The sequence below is a fragment of the Oncorhynchus tshawytscha genome, linkage group LG28 (genome assembly GCF_018296145.1).
Source record: "Oncorhynchus tshawytscha isolate Ot180627B linkage group LG28, Otsh_v2.0, whole genome shotgun sequence".
In the NCBI taxonomy this organism is placed as follows: domain Eukaryota; kingdom Metazoa; phylum Chordata; class Actinopteri; order Salmoniformes; family Salmonidae; genus Oncorhynchus; species Oncorhynchus tshawytscha.
This window is the reverse complement of record NC_056456.1, coordinates 32,866,603-32,891,633: the sequence shown is the minus strand read 5'-3', so window position 1 is coordinate 32,891,633 and position 25,031 is coordinate 32,866,603. Positions and strand designations below refer to the sequence as shown.

Here is a 25,031-nt window from a genome sequence, read left to right as displayed (position 1 = left end):
AGGCTGCTTAGAGGAGAGGGGTAGAGAGGAGAGGTAAAGCTGCCAGGCTCAGGCTGGTACCTGGAGGGCAGATTGTTTCTGTTCCCCCCTGTGTGTCCTAAAGGAAGAGGAAGATGGTAGATAAATGTCTGCCTAGAAGTAACAGACAAACAAGGTCAGTTGGGGGTCCTCCTATCTCCCCACACCCTCAACCTTGATCTTCCTCTTCATTCCCTTTTCTTCTTCAGAGGGAATGGTGCTCTCTTTCTCTCTCTAACTCTCTCACACATGAACACACTGATTAAAGGAATTGCTTGTATATTGCTTTCAATACCTTCTTCCAATACTGTGGAATTCTGTCTTAAACAAACATTGTCTTCTCTTGCATCTTTTCCCCTCACTCTTCTCCTCTGGAAATAAATCCTGTAACTTTAAGCAGAGTTTAATCAGCTGAAAACACACTGCTCCCCTGCTAAGCTCTCCTGGCTGCTGATAACGTTTTACCAGCTCATTTGCATACAGTAAAAGCTTGTCTTTATTCGTAGCGTCTAATAACTGTAGGTATTAATGATTTTCTTCAGTGAGCATCCTAACAGTTGATCCCTTAGTGATCATCTTGCATGTTGGAGTCCCTTTTCGTGTTACTGGCATTATTCTAAACCTCTGTCATCTCGATTCAGCATGTAATTAATCCAACCAAAGTGGGCAAATCACTCTGTATGTAAAACACTTGTCTAGTAAGAGATTATTTTCCTTATTGGCTATCCCTCGGTACGTCCCTGTTTCAAATACAGTAGGTCATAAATGATGGAGTTGGTCAAGGATGCCCTATTACAAAACTGATAGCCATTCATGAGAAAGATTGATATCACTTTCACTCCTTACTTTTCTTCAAAAAATTTGAGGGTTAAATTAAGTTGAGGTAAATATAAAAGCAACTACAGGTAAATTTAACATTGATCCCACTGGGCACACACTAGTAGAATCAACGTTGTTTCCACGTAATTTCAATTCAATTACATTGAACCAACGTGGAATAGATGTTGAATTGACGTCTGTGCCCAGTGAGATATCAGTTGTGCTAGTTTGAAGGTCATGAAACATGCTAAAGAGTTGTGACTCTTTCGTTCGCTCAGATCTACGGTTCCGCGACTGAATGTTCACCAAGAAGGATACAAAATGAACTGGACTCCAACTGAGGAGCACTTTCACCCCCTAAACCACTCTGCCATGTAAAGTAAAGCATCATCCTGCTTAGCTGGCCCCTTTCACTTTCAAGCAGCACTTAATTTACTGCAGGACATTTTAAAATCTTTAGCCTGCATGACGCTGAGTCGCTGACAAATGCCTGGTTGTCTCTCATTGACTGCTGACTAAGTGCTATTTCAAGCTTGCAGATAGGCCCCACTGTAATATGGCCTTCAGGTTTATCCTGAGATGGTGGAAGTGTATTAATTTAGTCGGGCGGACTGCGAGAGCATGCAGGAGTAGATCTCTCAACCCCCTGCGGGATTGGAGCTGTCGACCACAGACCCCAAGCATATTCCGCCATCAATGTGTCAGGGGGAAGCTATTAAAACCGCTTTACTTTTCCTAAGTATCATGAGAATAAGCACAAGATTTAGTGAAATCCCCTCCAGGGTCTGGAAAATCTGAGGGATTTTCCCCCTGAAATGTTCCCTAATGTACTCCTCGGAAGTGTCAGAAACTGTTGTTGGATTTAAAACGCCCCCCCCTCAAGATACCCAGAAGTCTTGCATTGTTGGGAATTTCTGTGTATTTACTGTACGAGTAGCTGAAATGACACAATTTAAAGTGAGGTTGATGCTGAACTTTCTTCACACTCAGCTAGTGCCAAATGTCCTCTGCATACATGGTCACAATATAGGTTTGGGATTTTGAAAAAAAAATCCTTGGGTTTTTCAAAATCCAATCCAATTTTAATTGTCACATGCTTCGAAAACAACAGGTGTAGACTAACAGTGAAATGTTTACTGAAGGGCCCCTCCAAACAATGCAGAGAGAAAAAAAATAGAAATTGAAAAACTGAAAAATAATAACACAAGGAATATTAATTTGTGATGTGGAAGTATTCAAAAGTAAGTATTCAGGAACTTTAAAGAACAAACTATTTATGCTTACATCACATGCCTCAAGCAGAACTCTCCCAAAGTCCATGTCATTAAGGTCTACATACATTTCTACTAACATAACCACATTTGATGTATGCTTTTGATAGATCAACTACATTAAATGTATTTTATAAGGTTATTCAATTAATTGAAAATATTGTGTAGGTTGGCATTGGGTCCCACATCAGGAGGGCACTCAGTTTTTCCCAAACACATGACCAGACTTGGAAAACCTCTGCGTGGTCAGAAAAAACAATGGCCTCCCTATCTTCAGGTCTTTTCTTCTGTCGCCATTACATAAATGATTCGGGGAGACAGGCGCAGGAATGCGTAATGTTTTTTTTTATTAAGCCCAAATTACGGCATGCCATGTAAAGGCACGGGGACAAAGACCATACAAACACATAACAAAACACAGGGTAGAAACCCAAAACAAAAGAGCGAGGAGTACTTTGAATAAATAACACACGCGCACAATGATTAACACATGGGACAAGACCCGTAATCATTTGCTCAATCCACAATGACACGAAAGCCAAAACACACAGCACAGGTACTCACACGCACCAACGGACATTGTAACAATAATTGACAGGAAAATGTTAAACCAAGGACACACTTATACAAGTACTGATCACTGGGAATAGGGGCCAGGTGTGCGTAATGAAAGTTCCGGAGGGATCCGTGACATCTTCCTGTTCTCAAGGTTTTATCGATCTCTTAGGTATAGCTCTTTTGTGTTTGATTCCCTGCCTGACCCTGGCTAATCCAGCACTACAGACTTGATGTAGAGAGAGAAGGATGCCTGCTGCCGATGTTAGAAAAATGGCAACTCTAAAATGCAGGGGGATAGAGACACACTGAACTAATGGATTGAGTCAGACAGGAATGGCCACATGGCATCAATCATTTCACTCTCGATAAGCAAAAGGGATCATACCGCGCAGGTTTGTTAAAGCCTGGGCTCATAGCTCAAGCACTGTTAGGGTAGGTAACCTGCTTCCATACGTGTGTCAAGAAAGGAGATCCAAATGAGTCACAGGAGCTGGACAAGAAAGTAGCAATGAGAAGTAAATGTCCGCACACTGATTGCATTGCAGCTCAGGTACACCTACTGTACCTTCACAACTCCTTATCATTCGTCAATGTGCTTGACAGTACATTGACGAACAGTGTGGCGAAGATATACAAGTCGGTTGATTGTTTTTCTAATGTCAACAGAATTGAGCTGCAGGTATTCAACACAAACATTAGCAGGACTTATTTACCTTTTGCACTCTGTGGAGTTACCAACAGAAAGTTAGTGCCCTGAGGTACAACTATTCCTCCTTCCTTCTCCTCTTTCATTTCCTTTCTTCCCCCAGGTCTTCTGTACCTGTCAATCTCTCTCTCCAGCGTGACTTCTTCTTAATCCACCTGAGTGCATGGAGGACAGTTTTGACATAAGAAGAAAAAGATAGACTCCTGAGGACCAGTATCTTTAGAGCTCGGAGGATAACCGGATTATGACGGGCATTTTGTGCTGCAGGCAGTTTTTCTTATTACCCAGGGTTTTGTCGAACTGTAGAGAGGAAACGCCGTCCTCACAGAACATAGTCACACCCAACACTGATTTACACAAACAGACTGTACAGAAAACTACGTATAAATTGCCATCATGTAGTTAAACTTCTCAGCGCTTTTCTCAAACAGAGGAAATATTTCGGAGGACAGCATTATTGGAAAGAATGACAGGAGTGTTGTCATTATCTACACACTCTCACCAGAGAAATACCAGAATTTTTGTTTACACACTTTGCTATATTAATCCATTAGCTGATTCCTTCAAACTGGCATCTTCTTAGAGCAAACAAACAGGATGTTTACCCTGTACTGTAGAAGCAATCAGCCTCGCTGCATGGTCAACGCCTCCTGTGTCTGAATCTCTGAACTAAACCCCCATAGTAGATAGAGAACATGTCTGTTGGGTTACTGTTGATCCACTGAGCCCTGCTGCCAGGCAGTTTATCCACACAGCCCTCGGCGAGGCCCAGTTTGGACCCCAATGGTGGTTTAACATCTTTATAATCTCTGCCGCTGTATCGACGTGCACCGTTGGATTCCCTTCTGTCCATTTGTCTGCCTTTGAAATGGCTTTGGCCTGCAGTGCCTCTGATGTACAGAGTTGAGGTAATCCTGTTTACCTCTGGCAGCACCTATTCCGGGTAGGCTATGTGTACATGTACTTGGTGGAAATAGTGCTTCTGATTCTGATTAGTTGGCGCTGGGTTGAAATAAAGAAGGCCTCCACTCTGGTCATCTGTGCTTATACCCACCACTCCCAACTCTGAACCACTGGTACCAAGTCTATCAACTCTGAACCACTGGTACCAAGCCTATCAACTCTGAACCACTGGTACCAAGCCTATCAGTGTAAAAAACACATAATCTGCCTGTCATGGTGATAATCTGTTTGGTTCAAGCCCCTTTGCACATTTCAGGGTTTGTAGGATGGCCCAGGGGCTTCCACTTCTTTTGAGGCCTCCCCAAGAGGGGTGTATTTTCCTTATCCCCCTCAAAAATGGTGTCCTTCATGGTACAAGATTTTCAGAATGTTTAATCCTAATCAAAATGATGTGTTACGTACAAATCTTCTCCCCACTTCAGATGAGGTCCCTTCCCTGCTTCAGATGAGGTCCCTTCCCTGCTTCAGATGAGGTCCCTTCCCTCCTTCAGATGAGGTCCCTTCCCTGCTTCAGATGAGGTCCCTTCCCTGCTTCAGATGAGGTCCCTTCCCTGCTTCAGATGAGGTCCCTTCCCTGCTTCAGATGAGGTCCCTTCCCTGCTTCAGATGAGGTCCCTTCCCTGCTTCAGATGAGGTCCCTTCCCTGCTTCAGATGAGGTCCCTTCCCTGCTTCAGATGAGGTCCCTTCCCTGCTTCAGATGAGGTCCCTTCCCTGCTTCAGATGAGGTCCCTTCCCTGCTTCAGATGAGGTCCCTTCCCTGCTTCAGATGAGGTCCCTTCCCTGCTTCAGATGAGGTCCCTTCCCTGCTTCAGATGAGGTCCCTTCACTGCTTCAGATGAGGTCCTTTCCCTGCTTCAGATGAGGTCCCTTCACTGCTTCAGATGAGGTCCCTTCACTGCTTCAGATGAGGTCCCTTCCCTGCTTCAGATGAGGTCCCTTCGCCGGCTTTTTGAGGAAACTTCAAGACAAAACTATATGATCTCATGACACTTGTTTGTAAAAATATTGCTTTTTGTTTCTTTAAAGATTGAATGGGGAACACAATCTAAAGAGGGAACAAATTTAAGAAAACACTTTGTACAGTTTGTTGTCATATAAGTGTTCTGGCAAGGACATTCAGACATTTGGCCCTGTCTTATCAATGTCATTTCAATATCAAGGAAAATAGCTTAAATATATATTTGATCAGATAAGGGATAGTAATTACCAGCACCTCACAATCAATGGAATCATCCAGGACTATTGAATTATTTCTGTGATTATTATTGATTACACTGGGGTGTGAAAGATGGCTGGGTCAGGTGAGACACACTGACGCATATTAAGTCATTGAGGGTGCAGTTGAGCATTTCTATGAACCTGTCAACTTTTAAGGGCAGTTTGAGAACTGTAGAAAGTGTGGGCTTAAGTAATGATTAGGTTTGATAGGCCATGCCAAGTCTTTTCAGGTAGCCTATCAGTCACCTAAGGACAGCAAGTATCCTAGCAGTTAAGCATGCTGGGCCAGTAACAGAAAGGTCACTGGTTTGAATACCTGAGCTGACAAGGTGAAAAATGTGTTGATATGGCCACGTACTACTGTAAAACAACATATTTCACTGCATCTATCCGGTGTGTGTGACAATAAAAATATATATTTTTGACAACACGTATTTTATTTTATTAAATGTTTTACTAATGTGGCCCTACTGTTATTTAAAAAATATATATAAACAAGGTTACACTTTCTTTAACAGTGTTTCCTGTTTCTTTTCAGAGTCTCTGTTTGAGGGAAGAAGTCCATGGTAATTGCTACACATTTTAGTTGGAGATGTCATAACGCCTCTCGCTTCAAATTGGCATTTCAGGACCATGGACAAGTAGGTAATACTTGTCCACTCCAGTAAAATGGCCACGAGAGATTAACTCCAGATACGTTTCCAAATTCAGAATACATTATCTGCTGGTGGTGAAAAACTCTAAACAAAAGGAACGCAAAAAAGGATACAAAAAAAGAGAGTGCTTTCCTCCCCCCCACATTGCCGGTTGCATAGGTTACATTTTTAGGAAAGGGATTACAATGCTTTCTATCCTCCGATTGGCTTGCCTGAGTATGACACTTCTATGATGTTGTCAGGTTGCGCACAGACCTACACAGCTCGATCCATACCTTTGAACTTGGCTACGTTTGGCTCCCATTCACGCGCCTCTTCACATTCTTGAGTTTGCATTGCTGGCAGCTTTCTTTTCTGGAGAAACACACAAGTGATTCAACTCGCATTGGAGCACCAGTTGCCACCGGGTTTAGTCGTGTTTTTTTAACAGAGGCATTTGTATGAACTTTTATCTTTAAACTCTGTTAATTATCCTACCCAATTTGGATAGGCTACGTTTTCTCTCCTGTGCCACATCTCCACACTAAAGGAGCATGAGCAGTTGGTGAGCTGAATACCAACAACTAAATCTATAGATCTTTATAACTTTGGTTGATGTTGATGCGCATTTCACCGTGCGCTATTGAGATGGCAAAACCTTTGGATCACATAAAGAGGCCCATGAACGCTTTCATGGTGTGGTCTCGCGGTCAGAGACGAAAGATGTCACTGGAGAATCCCAAAATGCACAACTCTGAAATCAGCAAAAGACTTGGCGCGGAATGGAAGTTGCTTTCCGAATCAGAGAAGCGACCATACATTGATGAAGCCAAGAGATTGCGCGCGCAACACATGAAAGATCACCCCAACTACAAGTACAGACCTCGGCGCAAACCCAAGAGCTTGCTAAAGAAGGAGCGGTTCCTTTTCCCCTTTCCCTTCCTCGGGGACGCAGAACATTTGAAAGGATTTTCCACGGAGTCCATTTTGGCTTCCGCTGAGAAAGCTAGAGCCCTTTTGCCGCCGACATCATCACCATACTCGCTCCTTGACTCAGGTCAATTCAGCACCGGTGCTGTCCAGAGGATCTCAGAAATTCCCCACGCTCTGGCTGCCAACGGCTTGTCCTATGCGCCCTCTTTGGGATACCAGACTGGCGCGTTTGGAAGTTTGGGATGCCCCAGCCAGCACACTCATACTCACCCGTCCTCCACGAACCCGGGGTACGCCTTGCCCTGTAACTGTGGCACCTGGTCGGCGACGGGTTTACAGCCTCAGGTTGCATACATCCTTTTTCCAGGTATGGCCGGCATAGACCCGTACTCCTGTTCACCACATTCAAGTGTGTGACCACATAAAGAAAAAACGCATGTGAATAAAATACATGAATGTTCACATCATAACTGTCAAAATAGTTTTGCTGTTGTCTCACATCAAGGTGAGCAATGGGCTATATCTACCACGCACGCGCAACGAGGACCGATTCTGATCATGGTAAAACTGAATATATCTATTTATTTACTGTAGATAGGTCTAAATGAATTTACATTTTTATTCTTGATTGGTTTTCCTTATTAAGATGGATTTTTCGTTCTGTATTTATGTTGTGTTTACTTCATTAACTTTATGATGATATGGCAATATCTGGGGAAATATGATTTAGGTTATTTTGGCATTTCAAAAAAGGCTGTTACCAAACTTTAAATCTCAATTGTCAATATGCCTTCAAAAATCAAAGTTTGTTTTTAACAGATCAGACCATATTCCTTGGCAGCTGTTCCTAGCCAGCTACTAATAAGTCAGTTTATCAGAAGATGCATAGTAAACGTACCAAGTCAGATAGACCCCAATGAGTCACCTTTGTCTTATGAAATTACCTCATAAATAAGACTGCATCAAAGTATAATTTTGCAAATGTCATCTCACATGTTCAACCAGTGGCCAGAGGAGGGCAGGATAAACCTGTGAATCAGTGATGATTTCTAACAGAAACAGACTCTTAGTGATGTAAAATGGATGCTTTATGTTAAACTCTAATACAAAAGAATAAAGCAGTCAATCGATGTCTCTATGATTACTCATTAAACAAGGATCTGCAACATAATTGAGCAGTTTATTACAATATAATCAATGAATACCATGATGACCACTGCTACTGTGTTTTGTTGACATGGACATGATCATCTGCATTCAAATTCATCTAGTTGATGTTTGTTTATATTCAGTTTCACATTTTACCTCCATAATGGTTAAGGAGGATTGGGGTTGAGTTAACTGATCTTAGAACAGTGTTTGAGGTCAACCTCTACCTAGCTTTTAGTTTGTTGATGATTTTCATTGGACCACATTTACATTCAAATTCAAATTCTGAAGCAAGTGAAGTTATTTGTTAAACCACTTATAAAATTTTAATTCCCTGCCCACCAAAGACGATTAGCAAAAGCTCTCAAGATTGTGTTACCATGGTATTTTTATCAATAATGTTATTGGTCCATAATGGTCTACCAGTATTGCTTGATGGAATCCAGACTGTTTGGTTTCACTGTATAAAAACTTTCAGTGTGTATATGTCTGTGTGTGTGTATGTATGTATGTGTGTGTGTGTGTGTGTGTGTGTGTGTATGTGTGTGTGTGTGTGTATGTGTGTGTGTGTGTGTGTGTGTGTGTGTGTGTGTGTGTGTGTGTATGTATGTGTGTGTGTCTGTGTGTGTGTGTGTGTGTGTATGTGTGTGTGTGTGTGTGTGTGTGTGTGTGTGTGTGTGTGTGTGTGTGTGTGTGTGTGTGTGTGTTTATGTGTGTGTGTGTGTGTGTGTGTGTGTGTATGTGTGTGTGTGTGTGTGTGTGTGTGTGTGTGTGTGTGTGTGTGTGTGTGTGTGTGTGTGCTCTCACTGCTTGAGAGAGGCTTGCGATAAGAGAAGAATGGAAAGCCTCTCCTGCCCAGTTGGATTGTTGACAAAATGATCATGTGATTAAAATGAGTTTCTGCTTGTTCTGAGTGTGAAAAGGAATGAGTCTTACTAAGCATCATATTAAAAGAATTGATGCGGTTACATCAACAAATCATCAACACTAACGTCTGGGTGCCTATACACTCTGGGACTTACTTACCTGATGTCATTACAGGTTGCTGTTCACTCTGAATCATTCGAGTCTCACCTAAAATCACGTCTATAAATCATCTCCATCACCTGTCTGTGAAGTGGGTGCCTCTTAATATGCCATTCTGTCTATCTATCCACCTACCTACCTACCTGCCTACCTGTCTGTCTGTCTGTCTGTCTGTCTGTCTATCTGGTCTGTCTGCCTGCCTGCCCGTGTTCTCTTAATCTATCTCTGTCTCACTAGCTTTATTTGTCAGGGTATATAGACATTACACATGCTCGCCATGCCGTGCTGTTATTGGGTTGTCTTAGCTAAAGTGATTCAGACCTCTTTATTTACTCCTGCCCAACAACGGTTGGCTCAGATGAAAGGTACCTGGTGCACCTATCTCCACTGTGCTCACATCTCTGATGAGAAACCAAGCAGGAGCGTGCACGTGAGCGTGAACGTGCACATGGTCAACCGCCCACGCCACATCACACGCGGGGCGAAACCTCAGCAACCCAACCCTACTCCACATTAGTTCGACCACCGCCCTTCCGCCTTCCCCCTCTCTCAGCCTTCTACATCCCTTTCCTACACACACACACACATTTCACTCACACTTCACACTCAGTAAAGTATGGCCACTGCACTCCAGACGGGTGGATTCGTCCTGGGCTTGCTCGGCGGGGCTGCCATCATCGCCGCCACGGGGATGAACAACTGGAGTGTCAAGGATCGTCAGGGGGACGTGGTGACCTCGGTGTACACCTATAAGGGCCTGTGGCAGAACTGTGAGGTGGGCACCTCAGGCTTCACTGAGTGCCGGCCCCTCTACGGCCTCCTGGGCTTCTCAGGTAAATAATGTGGAATTTATGAAACTCTTTTCCAAGTGCTTTACATTGAAGGTTTCGGAGATATTGGTTCAGGGTTCAAATTACAGATTGACTTGTATGGGGGAGTTGGAGAAGAATTGGTGTGGCCATTAGTTCCTCAAAAGGTTGATGAACAATGTGTTTTCTCTGAAAGTAATTACCTAATTACCACCAAATTGTGTCAAGGTTCTTAAATGTACCACTAAACTAGAGCAAGAGTTGTAGTTCTATTTCAACTCTGTAGTAGCCTAGTGGTCTTTTGTGTCCAAACTCACACTGACACCTGGGTTGGACTTGAAACGGGGCATCACTTGAACATTTCTGACCTTGATATTGTCAAAATAATCAAGTAGATTCCTCTCATTTCAATTCTTAAGGAATGGAACATGGAACATTTGACCTGTATAACAACAATGGATCATGGTTTACGAAAAAATATATACTTATTTACTTGCAGAATCGGCTCAATCATTAGTGACATTTGAAGAAAAAGAAAACGGAAGCCCAAAGTTTTTTAAACTTATTTGACAGGACATTTTGGAGTCTTTCTGCTTCTAAGTTTCAGTCCTCTCCTCTCCCCAAATGAACTCCCGCCCGTTTCCCTGGCCTGCTCCTATCAGTATTGACTTTAGCCCCAGTGCATTATGGTTCCATAGCCAGACTCATGTTAGGTCAACACCATTATCACAGGCAAAAAAAATGACAAAGAATCCCGATTCAAATTTCAAATACCAACAGAATACATTGAAGCTTGTTATTCACATTGGAGCCTCTATCCCTGGCAATATGACTTGTAAACTCATGGGTACTAAAACAATGTGTGGCTTGAATATACATAATGATTTGTGTTGTCTTCCAGGTACCTTTCAGGCAGTGAGAGCACTGATGATTGTGGGCATTGTTCTGGGTGTAATAGGGGCCATGATAGCCCTGTTCTCCCTCAAGTGCCTTAAAATGGGCAGCATGGAAGATTCCTCCAAAGCCAAGATGACCCTTACAGCGGGGGTCATGTTCATCATTGCAGGTATAGGGACGAAAAGGTTTATATTAACACATTTTAAAATGTTGCCTTTATTTAACTAAGCAAGTCAGTTAAACAAATTCTTATTTACAATGGCGGCTTATTTGCATGTTGCTTGGAGAACAGCAATTCAATCACTTATTTCTACATGTCACTCTCTGAACGTATGTCTTTGGTGATAATGTGTAACCACCCAAGTCCTCAATCAATGAATTGTTAAAATAAACGTACAATTCCAGTTTCAGCGGCTTGCTTTTGTTACAATCTCTTATTGCCACTGAGCAATGAATTTCCTTCCTCTCTGTCAGGCATTTGTGCTATTGCTGGAGCTTCAATCTATGCTAACCAAATTGTGGCTAGTTTCATGATGACCACCTACAACCCCAATTATGGAGGAGGGATGGGACAGGGCATAGAGAATGGAGGAAATATGATGCCGAGGTAAGAGTGAACCTCATGCATCTCTATTTCCATATTTGGTCATGGTATCGCTATAGACAGGTGAGTCAGTTACTGACTGTGCTTTTTCTCTGTGACAGGTACACGTTTGGCCCCGCCCTCTTTGTTGCCTGGATAGGTGCAGCTTTGCTCTTATTGGGCGGGATTCTGAAGTGTGTTGCCTTCAGGGGACTACAGCCAGACAAGTCAACGTAGGTTATCAATTTTACATCATTTTCTAGCTATATTCAGGTAGGCCCAAAAATGAACAATGTGATGAAGGCAATTTTTTTTTACACATATGTAAATGTAAGTGAATATGCAAAATTGTAATTTTCTTGCATTTTTCCCCCCAGCTACACAGGAGTTGCTTACAAAGCCTCCCAAGCCCAGAACAGGCCCGTCTATGATGACCACCATGCAGAGGATGGGAAGAGAGACAACCAAAAATATGTATAATTTCTGTTATATTCTGCATTAAGAAGCATGTATTTAAATGTTGCTTCGGAATATAGTGCTTCATTTTCATATACGCTTCCTAGAGTTTCAATACATTTTACTGCATGTTATTTAAAAATTTGTATTCTGTTGCGGTTGATAGTGGGCTCCATTTTATACTGCCAGTAACTGTTTTAGTTTCATGTGGTCTTGGGTAATGTGTTATTGCTATTTTGTCAATAAACCATTAATGTAAAGCTTTCATTTGTACAATGAAATGCACCAAATACATTGTCAAAATGCTCTCCATTTCTCAAATGTCCTACCATAACATTCAGTCAGAGTACACAATACACAGAGCCTATATTTGAAAACTCTTGTGGTACATACCTGGAAACTGACATTTTATTCCACTAGATGGCAAGAACACTACAACTTTTGGCAAATCAAAGCTCCTCTCCATGTTGGACCTACACTGTGTACAAAACATTTAACACCTGCTCCTGCCATGACAGACTGACCAGGTGAATCCCTTATTGATGTCACTTGATAAATCCACTTCAATCAGTGTAGATGAAGGGGCAACGGGTTAAAGAAGGATTGTCAATTCTTTGAGCATGTCAATAACTGCACCGCTGCTGGGGTTTTTCACACAAGTGTTCCGTGTGTATCAACAATGGTCCACCACCCAAATGGCATCCGGCCAACTTGAGGAAAGCATTGGCGTCAACATGGGCCAGCATCCCTGTGGAACGCTTTCAACACCTTGTAGAGTCCATGCCCCGACAAAATTGAGGCTGTTCTGAGGGCAGAAAAGGGTGCAACTTAATATTAGGAAGGTGTTTCTAATGTTTTGTACACTCAGTGTAGACCGGCCCCTTTTTGCTTTTAGTGAAAGTGGTACTCAGAAGTATGCACCACAGCACAGTTGATTAAATTAAGGGTACGCACAAAGAGAAGACAGATACCATTAGAAATAAATACCGTGAAAGACATTTTATTAATTGCGGCGTTTTTCCTCCTCCCCATACTCATTCACACACTGGGGAATCCAGTCCCTCTCCACAGCAAGACGCCCAGAGAAACACACAGGACCATCAGGTCTCACATCCCAAACTGTGGTTTACTGTGAGGCCTTCATTAATGTGTGCCTCCCCAGAACATTCTCATGAGGTGAGACACTTAGATCCCCCACCCTAAGATCCTCCTGCTGACACCATTAGCAACATTTAAAAAACTACACAGGGACAACTGACAAGACTGGAGGAGGAAAAAAAACATTCAAAAATAAAATGTAACAAGCACTGAAAATCTTTACACTCTCTTTGGATAATTCATTCCAATCATTTAAAAGTTAACAGCAGGTATTTTGATATGTTCACAAATCTACAAAACAGCCGTTTTACATCCTGGCACAAAATGTAATTAGGAAAAACTACAGATTGATTTTCAGGTAAAAAAAAAAAAAAATTTTAACAGTGCAGTACTTCAACATACAATTAGAAAATCAAATCCAAATGGTGTACAGATTTGTAGCAGGGAAAAAGGTTATGATGCACTATGAATCAGTATTATATACTTCCAACTTCTCGCTCAGGAATTCCTCCACGCTATCCGTGTTCCACTTGAGGATGCTGAGTTCTTCAGCGATGTTCCCGTTATCGTCCAGCAGCTTTAGTATAGGGTCTGCGCCTCTCACATACTGAAACCAAACACACAGGCAAGAGGACTATCAGGACTACGGGCAAGCCAGTAAACCCTTTCAATTCAACAGCCATTGAAATGCCAATAAGATTATAAAAACTCTATATACTGTGAAACTTTATGTTGGTGCGTGGGCTTCATGATTTTCCATACCGACAGAAGATTATGTTCCAAGACAATTTGGTTATTTTAATTCCAAAGTTGTGAAAAAGCTGAGAGAATCAACTACTTTACAGCATTTGACACTTAACTAATCGCAATAGGCAAGATTATCTCCAATTCATTTGTACCTTAATTTGAAGACCCTTGAACATCTTCGGCTTGTCAGACCTGACAAAAGCTGTGGACAGAAAACAAGGTTAACTCATTATCGCAGGTCTAATGAATCTGTCGAATGAATCGATGGACAGTTCATATTTTTACACAAAGGTTGTAAACAGAAACCATTGGAAAACATTCTTCGGTAATCAAGTTAACGGGACCACAGTTGTGAACGAAACAGTACAGCTGTCCTAAACACAAACAGTGCCACAGAGCTCCAAGGCCAAACCCCAGGGTTTCCTAACTGGATTTATTTGCCCCCCACCCAAGTTTTCTGAGCAAAATTATATATATATATATATATTTTTTTAAATTTATTGTTGGATATAATTGTTTGTTTTTTTATACCCGGAAAATCAGCTCCATGTGATTTCAATTGGGAAAATCTGTTCAAGTATTCCCACGCATAACAATAGAGATACACATGTTAGCAAGATTTGAACTGCTTATGTTGTAGTCAAATGTTATGCGTTTGGGCTACTTGTGGTAAATTTGCACGCTACAAATTATTGTAATTATCTTCCGGCCCCCCATCCATCCTCAAAAGAAAAAAAATTAGCCCATGGCTGAATCTCGTTGATGATCCCTGTTCAACCCCAACAAGCTGGCAACAGTAACAGCCCCCTCAGAACAAACTGACACCAATTAGCTTTGCAAGATTGGTGATTACAAAACATTACCACACAACTCACCTTGGACTTGAGGGAACCTCCCCAACTTTCATCCACACACTTCCAGGATGGCCCCAGGGTAGAGCTGTGGAGGGGAAAGTACTGCATTAAGTCCTGTAGTGTGTACAAGCAGACGGTCAGGGTGCGGCGCAGGATGACCACGTTGTTCTACTGGAGGTCACCTAACTGACTAACACACAGCTCCTAACATCCGCTCATTACTAAAACTAGCAAAACAAATACAGGTCTCAAGGGCCACAAGCTATGCTGGTTCTCCTTACATTTTTACCAGACTTGACTATGGCGTGGAGGCCAGCAATCGCTGGCCAGTCAATGACCTTAACTGATTAATTAATTGCCAGGTAAAAAGGAAAACCAGCAGGACTACGGCCATCGAGAGTTGTACACCACTGCTCTACACCAATGCAGAGGTTTATCTTGACAATCTTTTGGCCCAAAAAAATATGCAGTCTTAGAAAAATCCAACTTCCTTCCTGACGACACATTTTTACACACTGACACCCACACAAAGGGAAGCTCCTGGCGGTGAATTGATGTGATTCTGGACAGTCTGGTTCATGAATGTGGTAGACAGGCTGTTCCTCAGGGTCATTAAACTGTGAACCTGCATATGCTCTGATGGAAGGCAGCTTTGTGACTCACAGGTAATCAAAGCTCCACACCTCTACGCGATAACTAACAGGAAATTGGAGTGTCACAGCAGTATTTCCCAGGCACGCTGTTACTGGGAACACAAATACAATTACAAAAGCCAGCTTCCTTTACCCTTTTTTCACATACTGCATGGGAGGAAGTCACAGTTTTGTTGATTACAGGGGCACGTCGACAAAGGCTTGAACACAGGGGTGGCGATGATTCCTACCATGATGGCCTTTTTACAAGTGTTAATCAATCCCTCACACTTACAGCAAACTTTAGTTTTACACACAATAATTTGTCCATTTCTATTATTTTCGTCCTCTGAACTAACCAAGATGTCGTTGCCAGTTTCAGTGCTTTTCTAAAACGCTTAGAGTAAAAACTCATTAGAATGGGCCAAAACCCTAAAGGCCATCGCTGGCTTGCTCCACTGAGCGACAGTAATATTAGCCTGCAGAGAGGCAGCAGGGCCAGAGGTGCAGCTGAAGGAGCATTTCTGGACACACACACACAGATGTCCTCCATGCTCATCGAGCCTCACATTAAACTATAAAAAGTCTTTTTTACAAATGTTTCATTTTGCAGCAGAATGTAAATCGTGAATAGAACATTCTACAGTCAGACGAATGACTGCGCTTAGCGAGCGCCCTCTCCCAGGTCTCCTAAGGGTTAAGAAGAGGGGCAGCAGCCGCCGCCTTGTAGTACACGTGGTCCTTTGTGACACAGTTGGTAAGAGTGGGGCACTCTTGAGAGATCACAAAGGCAATTCCACAGGAACGGAATTGCACCGACTCTCAGATATTTCACTTAACATATATGCCAAACAAAAACAATTGGATTTCAAAGTTTAATAAACCATAGAACTTTATGCACAAGGACTACATAACAATGTACACTGAACATTTTACAAAAACACATTTACTGGAAGAAATGTACAGTTTGGTAACAGAATTTTGATATAACATGACACATCGACCAAATCTATTTTGGTTATTGAACTATAGAAAGTGAAGTGGATTTACACCCAGTAACAGAATTTCATCATGTGTCTGATCTGTACAACACAGAAATGCATGGATATGATATCCACGACTGGCGACTTGCCGGCGCTGAGGTCCAGTGTGACGATTCAATCTCAATTTATGGCATTGTTTGGATGGCTGACCATCTGCGGGCTATCAAGGTCAAACACACCTTAACTGTGGCTTTCTCCGGGGAGGGGCGTTCCCACAGAAACCTGGGAGCACGGACACCGTAGGAGGTGTGAAGACAGATGAAAACGTGAAATCGACTAAATGAATGTTACTGTGTGAATGAAATTGTCATGTTTCAAGAGTTCACAAAAGAGCTATGAATTTTAGATACGTTCTATTGTACTGTAAGTAGGGTTGAGTGGTATCGAGATTTTTATATCATACTGTCCTTCACACCATTACCGGCATAGTACAAAAAACACAAGAAAGCCCATTCAGCGTCTATTACCAGAATGCTAACAAAATGAGCACAAGTAATAGCGAATTTCCACGAGGCTGCTAGCTAAATATGCTAATGAGCAGCAAACAAAAATAAACAAATTGAAAAGAAAGGCAATCCCACTCATTAAGTTATAGCCTACATGTATAGGTAGGAGCTACGGAACGTCATTTTTGGTCAGTTTGGACATTTACAAGCGAATGTGAACGAGAGACGTGCAAATAAACAAAGTTGACTCATGCTTGTCTGAAGGAAGAACAGTACTGGTTCTCCAGCAGCATGTCTACATGCTGTGTCTGTGTGGAATCTGGAGTCACTAGGGCAACTGGTGTGCCTGCTCTGCTTGGAGAAGAGGGGGGAGGAGCAGACAGGCCAAGACCGGAGAGGAGAAAGCAACACAAGGAAATGAAGAGGAAATGAACGCCCTTACTTTATTAACTGAGCCACTTACTTAGATAACAGACCCCTAGTTTAACTTGCTAACACATAATTCAGAGTTTTTCACGCAGGAAAAATATATATAAAATGGCATAAATATCTTGCTGCGTTTTGTAAACGGATCTAAAATGCTTCTTATTGTAATTTCTGCTCGGCATCAGAAACATTTTACGCTTCAGTTGCACTTCTAAACTCGAATGAGAACTCAGGAACGGGTATTCATTCAGCAAACAGCGCTCTGACTGATATGTAGCTATTTTTCTCAGGTAAAATGCAAGATTAACTTTAAGCTACACATTAGGAAATAAATCTGGCTACATTCTTTCTATGATGGGCCTAAACATTAGAAATATTTTTTGCTGCCAGCCAAATAGCGTTGCACTTTTGTCATCTGATGAAAATTGAGCTATTTTATGTTGAACGTGTTGCACTAATGTATGTATTTTCTGTGAAGGAAAACTATAGTTGCACGTCCCTGATCCCTCTATTGAAGCAAAAAATGCTTGACTTTCAATATAAAATAAAAACCCTGTCCATACACTGCTGGACTCACCTGTTCCCATTTTCTCCCTTTGTGCCATTTACAAACAAGCACGTGACTGGCTCAACTGTTCTGGAGAACTCCATGAGCTTCATAATGTAAAATAATGTGATGGGTGAAATGAAGAACGCAAGCGCTTTTCTCTCTTAACGCATTGCACAAGTTAACTGCAGTTATTTACCCCAAAAATTACCACATACATTTTTTTCCCCCTCTTCATTTGAGTCATTTATCAGACGCTCTTATCCAGAGTGACTTACAGGAGCAATTAGGGTTAAGTGCCTTGCTCAACGGCACAACAGATTTTTCACCTAGTTGGCTTGGGGAGTTGAACCAGCGACCTTTCGGTTACTGGCCCAACTCTCTTAAACGCTACGCTACCTGCCTACACCCTACAAATATGTATGGAAAACTTAATTTGTTCGTTGGATGGCATCTAGTTCAAAGAGGGAGAGACACAGGAGTGCACACCTCTCATTTAAAATGGAGTTGATTAGAATCTGAGTGTTTTCCTGTCTACTGTTTTAACGAGCAAAGTGTAAAACCGCGGTAAGTCTTAGCCTATTGGTGATAGTCATTTACTCTGTTAGTCTAATGTATCATGTATATCATGCATCACTGGAATGGTTTGAGTGTTAATTCTTTGACTAATCCATTAGTTTAATTCATGAAATGCATTCCTCGTTTTACAGAGTAATTCTTTGGACTATAGACTTATACTTGAGTAGACCTATTGGTAGTTATTAACACTATACACAGCACATTCTTGGGTACCACCTTGATATCGCTGATCTGCTTGCCTCAAATCAATTCTAGAACATTGGTTGCCAGGATTAGCCATTTGTATTTAGTCTCAAAAACTGCATAACGGTACAAGTTAGACATGTTCATTATAGTTATACTGAGAGGTGATGCGAGGCTCGCTGCCTGCACTAGACTCCTCCAGAGACGTACAGGGCCTGTTGCATTTATTTACATAATATTGAAGTCAGATTGAGAAATTACATTTATATGTGTGTGTAATTTCCATCCACTAATGGATATTGCATACATATGCAATATCCTGCCTTGCATATTTGGGTATTATTCTACATACTGGTTATTATTTTAATGAGCGCTGCCCCCAAACGAGACCTAATTTGGTTGGTCCAGACCGGACCAAATCTGAACCAATCATAGAAGTGTCTTTCACAAGTTTGGATATCAAAGCACAGCACAGTAGAGTACAGTGGGTGTCATTTGTCACGATCCTATGAACTTGTTACGTTGGTGCTCATGGGTCCTATTACATGTAAGCACTCACTGTAAGTCACTTTGGTCAAAGAGTATGCTAAGTGGCATATTACGATATATTACAGGACGGAGGTAATAATCAAGATGTGAAATGAGCTGCTGCTTACACCTCTCTGTAGGCTTACTCTCCTAGGTAGTGTTGCTAGGATACCACAGCGCTCGGGTGGCATGGGGGGGTGGCATGGGGGGGCTGCTTAGTTTAATCAAGCAGAAATGACAGTTCTGTACTCCACCACTTGAGCCAACTTTGCATCTATTTGAGTAGTTGAACACATGTTAAGTAGGGCTGGGACGATACAAGTATCGCAGTATGTTTTTGATGGATTTAAATCTCTATATATATTTTTTTACACAAAGCAGACTTTAAAAACCTACTGTATGTAAAATATTGTGTGCTATACAGTAGCTTGGAAAATAAATAAATGTGACTACGCAATTCAGTTAAGAACACATTCTTATTTTACAATGACAGCCTACCCCAGCCAAACCCTTCCATAACACAGACAACGCTGGGCCAATTGTGCCAATCCCGCCCTACGGGACTCCCGATCCCGGACGCTGGTGATACAGCCCGGGATCAAACCAGGGTCTGTAGTGACGCCTCTAGCAATGAGATGCAGTGCCTTAGACTGCTAATAACACTAATAACATCTACACCTAATAACATCACACCTAATAACATCTACACCTAATAACACTAATAACATCACACCTAATAACACTAACATCTACACCTAATAACATCTACACCTAATAACATCTAATAACATCTACACCTAATAACATCTACACCTAATAACACTAGTAACATCTACACCTAATAACACTAGTAACATCTACACCTAATAACATCTACACCTAATAACATCTACACCTAATAACATCTACACCTAATAACATCTAATAACACACTAATATCTAACAACTAATAATATCTATAGCGCTAACACTCAATATCGAATAACCCATATCTAACAACTAATAACATCTATTCCACTAACCCAATATCTAATAACTAATATCTAATAACAACGAATATTTAACTAATAACATCTATAGCACTAACACCAAATATCTAACAACTAATATCTAATAACTAATAATATCTATAGCACTAACACCCAATATCTAATAACTCATATCTAATAACTCATATCTAACAACTAATATCTAATAACATCTATAGCACTAACACCCAATATCTAATAACTCACATCTAATAACTCACATCTAATAACTCATATCTAATAACTCATATCTAATAACTCATATCTAATAACTCATATCTAATAACTCATATCTAATAACTCATATCTAATAACTCATCTCTAATAACTAATAATATCTATAGCGCTAACACTCAATATCGAATAACCCATATCTAACAACTAATAACATCTATTCCACTAACCCAATATCTAATAACTAATATCTAATAACAACGAATATTTAACTAATAACATCTATAGCACTAACACCAAATATCTAACAACTAATAATATCTATAGCACTAACACCCAATATCTAATAACTCATATCTAATAACTCATATCTAACAACTAATATCTAATAACATCTATAACACCCAATATCTAATAACTCATATCTAATAACTCATATCTAATTACTCATATCTAATAACTCATATCTAATAACTCATATCTAATAACTCATATCTAATAACTCATATCTAATAACTCATATCTAATAACTCATATCTAATAACTCATATCTAATAACTCATATCTAATAACATCTATAGTACTAACACCCAATATCTAATAACTCATATCTAATAACTAATATCGAACAACTAATATCTAATAACTAATAACATCTATAGCACTAACACCCAATATCTAATAACTCATATCTAATTACTCATATCTAACAACTAATATCTAATAACATCTATAGCACTAACACCCAATATCTAATAACTCATATCTAACACCTAATATCTAATAACATCTATAGCACTAACACCCAATATCTAATAACTAATATCTAATAACATCTATAGCACTAACACCTAATATCTAATAACATCTATAGCACTAACACCTAATATCTAATAACATCTATAGCACTAACACCTAATAACATCTATAGCACTAACACCTAATATCTAATAACATCTATAGCACTAACACCTAATATCTAATAACATCTATAGCACTAACACCTAATATCTAATAACATCTATAGCACTAACATGCATCGAGGTACGTTTTCCGACCCGTATTTCACGCTGGACCCATGATTGCGTTCCGCGTAACGGTGGGGTCAGCATCTTCAGCTCACTACATCCTCTCCTCGCCTCTCATCTGGACTGGTCTGAGAAGAACTGACCGGCTGAAAGTCAGCCTATTGATGAGCTTCCTGCACATTATTTTCACCAGGCAAGTCCTTCTAATCAGTGCAGATGGATGGACTGAGACAACGAGGATAATTGATTCGATTAAATTAGGGCAGATTTCAAGTTTTCATAACAAATCTGTAATCAGCATTTTTTTGGGATGCCGATTATGGTCGACTACACTGCACTCCACGAGGAGACTGCGTGGCAGGCTGACCACCTGTTACACGAGTGCAGCAAGGAGCCAAGGTAAGTTGCTAGCTAGGATTAAACTTATCTTATAAAAACAACTATGAATCTTAACATAATCACTACTTAAACTAGTAATATCATCAACCATGTGTAGTTAACTAGCTTGTCCTGCATTGCAAATAATCAATGCGGTGCCTGTTCATTTATCATTGAATCACAGCCATCTTCGCCAAACGGGTGATGATTTAACAAGCGAATTCGCGGAAAAAAAAGTACTGTCGTTGCGCCAAACAATGCCTTTCTTAAAAACAATACACAAGTATATATTTTGAAACCTGCATATTTAATTCAAAGAAATTCATGTTAACAAGCAATATTAACTAGGGAAATTGTTCACTTCTCTTGCGTTCTGCGCAAGCAGAGTCAGGGTATATGTAGCAGTTTGGGTCGCCTGGCTGCTTGCGAACTGTGTGAAGACCAATTCTTCCTAACAAAGACAGTAATTAATTATGCAGAATTTTACATAATGATGACATAACATTGAAGGCTGTGCAATGTAACAGCAATATTTAGACTTATGGATGCCACCTGTTCGATAAAATAGGGAACGGTTCCGTATTTCACTGAAAGAATAAACGTTTTGTTTTTGAAATGATAGTTTCCGGATTTGACCATATTAATGACCTAAGGCTCGTATTTCTGTGTGTTTATATTATAATTAAGACTATGAATTGATATTTGGTAGAACAGTCTGAGCGGTGGTAGGCAGCAGCAGACTCATAAGCATTCATTCAAACAGCACTTTCCTCCATTTGCCAGCAGCTTTTCGCAATGCTTGAAGCACAGCGCTGTTTATGACTTCAAGCCCATCAACTCCCGAGATTAGGCTGGCAATACTATAGTGCCTATAAGAACATCCAATAGTCAAAAGGTATATGAAATACAAATGGTATAGAGAGAAATAGTCCTACAATAACGACAACCTAACAGTTCTTAACTGGGAACATTGAAGGCTCATGTTAAAAGGAACCACCAGCTTTCATATGTTCTCATGTTCTGAGCAAGGAACTTAAACATTAGCTTTTTTACATGGCACTTTTACATTCTTCTCCAACACTTTGTTTTTGCATTAATAAAACCAAATTGAACACGTTTCATTATTTATTTGAGACCAAATGGATTTTTATGTATTATATTAATTTAAAATAAAAGTGTTCATTCAGTATTGTTGTAATTGTCATTAATACAAATATATATATAAAAAAAAATTGGCCGATTAATCAGAAACAGCTTTTTTTGGTCCTCCAATAATAGGTATCGGCGTTAAAATCATAATTGGTCAACCTCTAATTGATACACCCGTTATAGTTATTTAGATACTCTAAATGCGGTCAGACGTCTTACCTTCCTGGACTCCATCTGGGCCTCCTGCTGGCAGCACTGTCTACAGACAGGCTGGATCTGGCCCAGGCTGAACTCTCCCAGCAGGTCACAGGAGCTGCACAGGAGGTTGCTGGAGAAGCCCAGCTCCCTGCATGCCTCTGAGGACAGGTCGGCTCCATAGGCAGAAAGCTGAGCAGGAAAGAATGCAGAGACATTAGATTGGTTGTCACTTAATGTTTTCAGGGGCCACCCGAGTGGCGCAGCAGTCTAAGGCTCTGCATCGCAGTACAAGAGGCGTAACTATAGACCCGGGTTCGATCCCGGGCTGTATCACAACCGGCCGTGATTGGGAGTCCCATAGGGCAGTGCAATATTGGCCAAGCGTTGTCCGGGTTAGGAGAGGGGTTGGCCGGGGGGGCTTAACATGGCTCATCGTGCTCTAGCGACTCCTTGTGGTGGGCTGGGCGCCTGCAGGCTGACCTCAGTCGTACGGTGTCTCCTACACATTTGTGCGGCTGGCTTCCGGGTTAAGGGGGCGGGTGTTAAGAAGCGCGGTTTGGGGGGGGTGAAATTCATCCACTGGTACACCTCCAATTGACTCAAATGATGTCAATTAGCCTATCAGAAGCTTCTAAAGCCATGCCATCATTTTCTGGAATGTTCCAAGCTGTTTAAAGGCACAGTCAACATAGTGTATTTAAACTTCTGACCCACTGGAATTGTGATAGTGAATTATAAGTGAAATAATCTGTAAACAATCGGTTAGGACATGTAATTTTCCAACAACTTGCCAAAACTATAATTGGTTAACAAGAAATTTGTGGAGTGGTTGAAAAACGAGATTTAATAACGCCAACCTAAGTATATAAACTTCCGACTTCAACTTTATATATTATGCTTACTTAGTGTTCCTCACATTTTAATTTATCGCGTTTTTTTCTAGTATAACATTGTTATTGATTATTGCATTGTTGGTTTTTAAATTAGCGAGAACGTGATTTCACTGTAGCTGTGCATTGACTAGAAAGAAAGTTGCAAGTTGAAACAATTAAATAAGTACTAAATAAAACACAAGATGTGATTATATATCATTGGGTGGTGGATATGTAACCATTTTTAATACTTAATTTATCGTCATACACTCAAATACTCAAACAATCGGGCTAGGTAACATGTTCTCCCCATGACTTGAACGTTTTGAAGAATCGCAGCCGCTGTCTCGTCGTGATTGGCTCTTTACTTTGTCACCTGCCACTTCAGTGAACGCGAGCAGTTTCCGTTTGTTTGAAGTACAGTATGAGTGGTAAAGTTTAAGATTTATTACAATGTAATTAAATATCAGTTTTACCAAAGTTGGATAGCTGGCTAACTTAACGTTAAACTTTGTAAACCGGTGCAATTGTTTTAAGCCACGTCATTCGGTTTAATACCGGTTGCGAATGTCGCAGCAAAGAAGTGGTTATAAATCGAGTGTAGCAAAATAAAACCTGCAATCCGATACAAGCTGAGCCATAGGCAACAAAGCAACAAACGCATACGTGTGGCTTAGTTTATTTTTGTTAATAAACCTACCGTTTGTATGAGAGAAAGAAGCCACAGAATATACACCTCCCCCGACATTTTGGCGATTGCTTTGTTACGGAAGAAAACTGAGGACCCCTTAAAAAGTAGGAAGTAGTAGCTACTGGCAAGTGCCTAATGTCCTGTAAATTGTAACATACACCGTTGTTTAGTAATTATCTTTATATTTAAAAAAAAAACGAGATCATAAATTCGCAAAAATGATATCTGGTTGTTTATGTTATTTGTCTAATACAAATTTGTAATTTGTATTCCTATTTTCAGATGGCAAACAGAAGGGCACCTTTAACTTCTCTTCTGTTATCGGTCACTCACAGTTACATTCCATTCGGATGTGGACAGTGCCCCCCGTGGCCAAATTCAAGAACTG

The 25,031-nt window shown here is 40.8% G+C and overlaps 2 protein-coding genes and 1 pseudogene across 2 annotated transcripts; 2 read left to right on the top strand and 1 right to left on the bottom strand.

The window, feature by feature from the left end:
• Window positions 1–6,512: 6,512 nt before the first annotated feature.
• On the top strand, window positions 6,513–8,789 carry LOC112226494 (transcription factor Sox-14-like). The gene has a single exon (XM_024390851.2). It carries the CDS (start codon window positions 6,805–6,807, stop codon window positions 7,537–7,539), a length of 735 nt encoding a protein of 244 aa, XP_024246619.1. The 5' UTR covers window positions 6,513–6,804; the 3' UTR covers window positions 7,540–8,789.
• A 1,031-nt stretch (window positions 8,790–9,820) lies between these two features.
• On the top strand, window positions 9,821–12,332 carry cldn18 (claudin 18). Its single transcript, XM_024391951.2, has 5 exons — window positions 9,821–10,130; window positions 11,008–11,172; window positions 11,478–11,610; window positions 11,709–11,819; window positions 11,964–12,332. Exons 1-5 carry the CDS (start codon window positions 9,914–9,916, stop codon window positions 12,064–12,066), a joined length of 729 nt encoding a protein of 242 aa, XP_024247719.1. The 5' UTR covers window positions 9,821–9,913; the 3' UTR covers window positions 12,067–12,332.
• A 694-nt stretch (window positions 12,333–13,026) lies between these two features.
• LOC112227110 lies at window positions 13,027–24,759 on the bottom strand (annotated as a pseudogene).
• Between the last annotated feature and the right edge of the window lie 272 nt (window positions 24,760–25,031).